Source organism: Spea bombifrons, chromosome 8, assembly GCF_027358695.1.
Source record: "Spea bombifrons isolate aSpeBom1 chromosome 8, aSpeBom1.2.pri, whole genome shotgun sequence".
NCBI classification, from domain to species: Eukaryota; Metazoa; Chordata; class Amphibia; order Anura; family Pelobatidae; genus Spea; species Spea bombifrons.
The window spans coordinates 34,783,761-34,785,396 of NC_071094.1; the positions used below are offsets into that span (position 1 = coordinate 34,783,761).

The 1,636-nt window shown below is 40.1% G+C and overlaps 1 protein-coding gene across 1 annotated transcript; it reads right to left on the bottom strand.

The window, feature by feature from the left end:
• Positions 1–445: 445 nt before the first annotated feature.
• LOC128503855 (nyctalopin-like) lies at positions 446–1,636 on the bottom strand. The gene has a single exon (XM_053474050.1). It carries the CDS (start codon positions 1,634–1,636, stop codon positions 446–448), a length of 1,191 nt encoding a protein of 396 aa, XP_053330025.1.

A 1,636-nucleotide genomic window follows, 5' to 3' on the forward strand; every position in this document is an offset into this window, starting at 1 on the left:
CCATGGCCTGGCTTAGATAATGAGAAGGTGTACGAGATCGGGTGCAGTTTCACAAGATTTGGCTGGGATAGAGCTGTCAGCTGTGTTCTGGTTTTAACTCCATCGCTTCACTATTCATTATGAAGGACCAACACTGGCAGGTCTCTGCAGTAAGAGACATCAAGCACTTTGGGCTGGACCATCATAATGTATAGTGACATAACATAAAGAGCGGAAACCTGCAAGCTCTCCGTTTAATGAATAGACCCCCTGAACCTTCATTATTCTATAGCAATACTAAACAAAAATGTTATTAGAATTAATAATACATTTTCATTACAGATATCCTCCTAAACGAGAACAAAGTTGTTGCAAAGAAAATCACAAACAACAAAACAAGGTACATTTACTAAAACCGATCATAAAACAAAAGGCACAGTACACTAAAACATTTAGCACAAAATGTCTAAAACCAAACTAAGATTAATATAATACTTATAACACATAAAGAATTGGTCCGTTTCGGAGCAGAACTCATTGAGATTTCCACGCATCTGTCGTCGACAGCTTTCTCATGGGAGCACAGGGTTCCTTTCTGCGTGAAGACGCCAGAACCCGTTTTATAAGACAAGGCATAGACGCAGTGTAGGCCTCTTACGGCTCCATTGTAAGTCAGCATCCAGTTTGCAATCCAAGCCATTCTGCAGTCGCAGCTCCACGGATTAAACGAAAGGAACACGTGCTTCAGTTTGGGCATGTTCGCAAATAAATCACCGGGGATAGAAGTTAAATTATTTTTATTTAGATGAAGAAACTGAAGTTCCTTCAAAGAGGAGAAAGCGTTGTGTGCAATGTGCATTATTCGGTTATTATTAAGATGTAATTTTTTCAAGTTAACAAGACTGTTAAAGGAACAGTTGATTCTCGTAATCCAGTTAGCTTCCAGGTACATAATCCTGACCTGGATTAAATCACTAAAAAGCTGATTAGGCAAATAAGATAGCGAGTTGTGTCCTAAATTTAGAACGTTCAATTTGTTGAGTTCGTTGAAGGCATCATTTTCTATCACCCAAATCCGGTTCCTCCTCAGATTAAGATCCCGCAAAGCTTGCTGATTTTTGAAGGAATTTTTCCCAATGGCTTCTATGTGATTATTTTCCAAAGATAACGTCGTAAGATTGTGGAGTTTCCTCAGAGCCTGTGGGATGTAGTGAAATTTATTGGAACCCAAATTGAGAACTTCCAGAGACACCACGTGGGAAAACACAAGAGGATGAATTTCAAAGAGGTTGCAGGAAGATAGATCCAAAAAGATTAGACTGAAAAGGCCTCGGAACGTATGAGCGTGAAGGTAGGTGAGCCTTGAATTCTCACTAAGATTTAATTCTTTGAGGTTGTTGAGGGAGATAAATGCTCCTGGGTACAAGAATGTCAAGTTGTTTTGGTTTATCCAAAGGTTTTGAAGTATTGGGACATTCTTGAACGCGTTGAATGTCAGGACTCGGAATAGATTCCCTTCCAGGTATAGCGATACTGCAGAAACAGGTAGGTTAAGAGGAAGGCTTCTGAATCCCATCTTATCACAGTAAACGTCATCGTCGGAAGAGCAGTGACACAGGCTAGGGCACGTAGTATTACTAAACGCGTCTCCTATCAT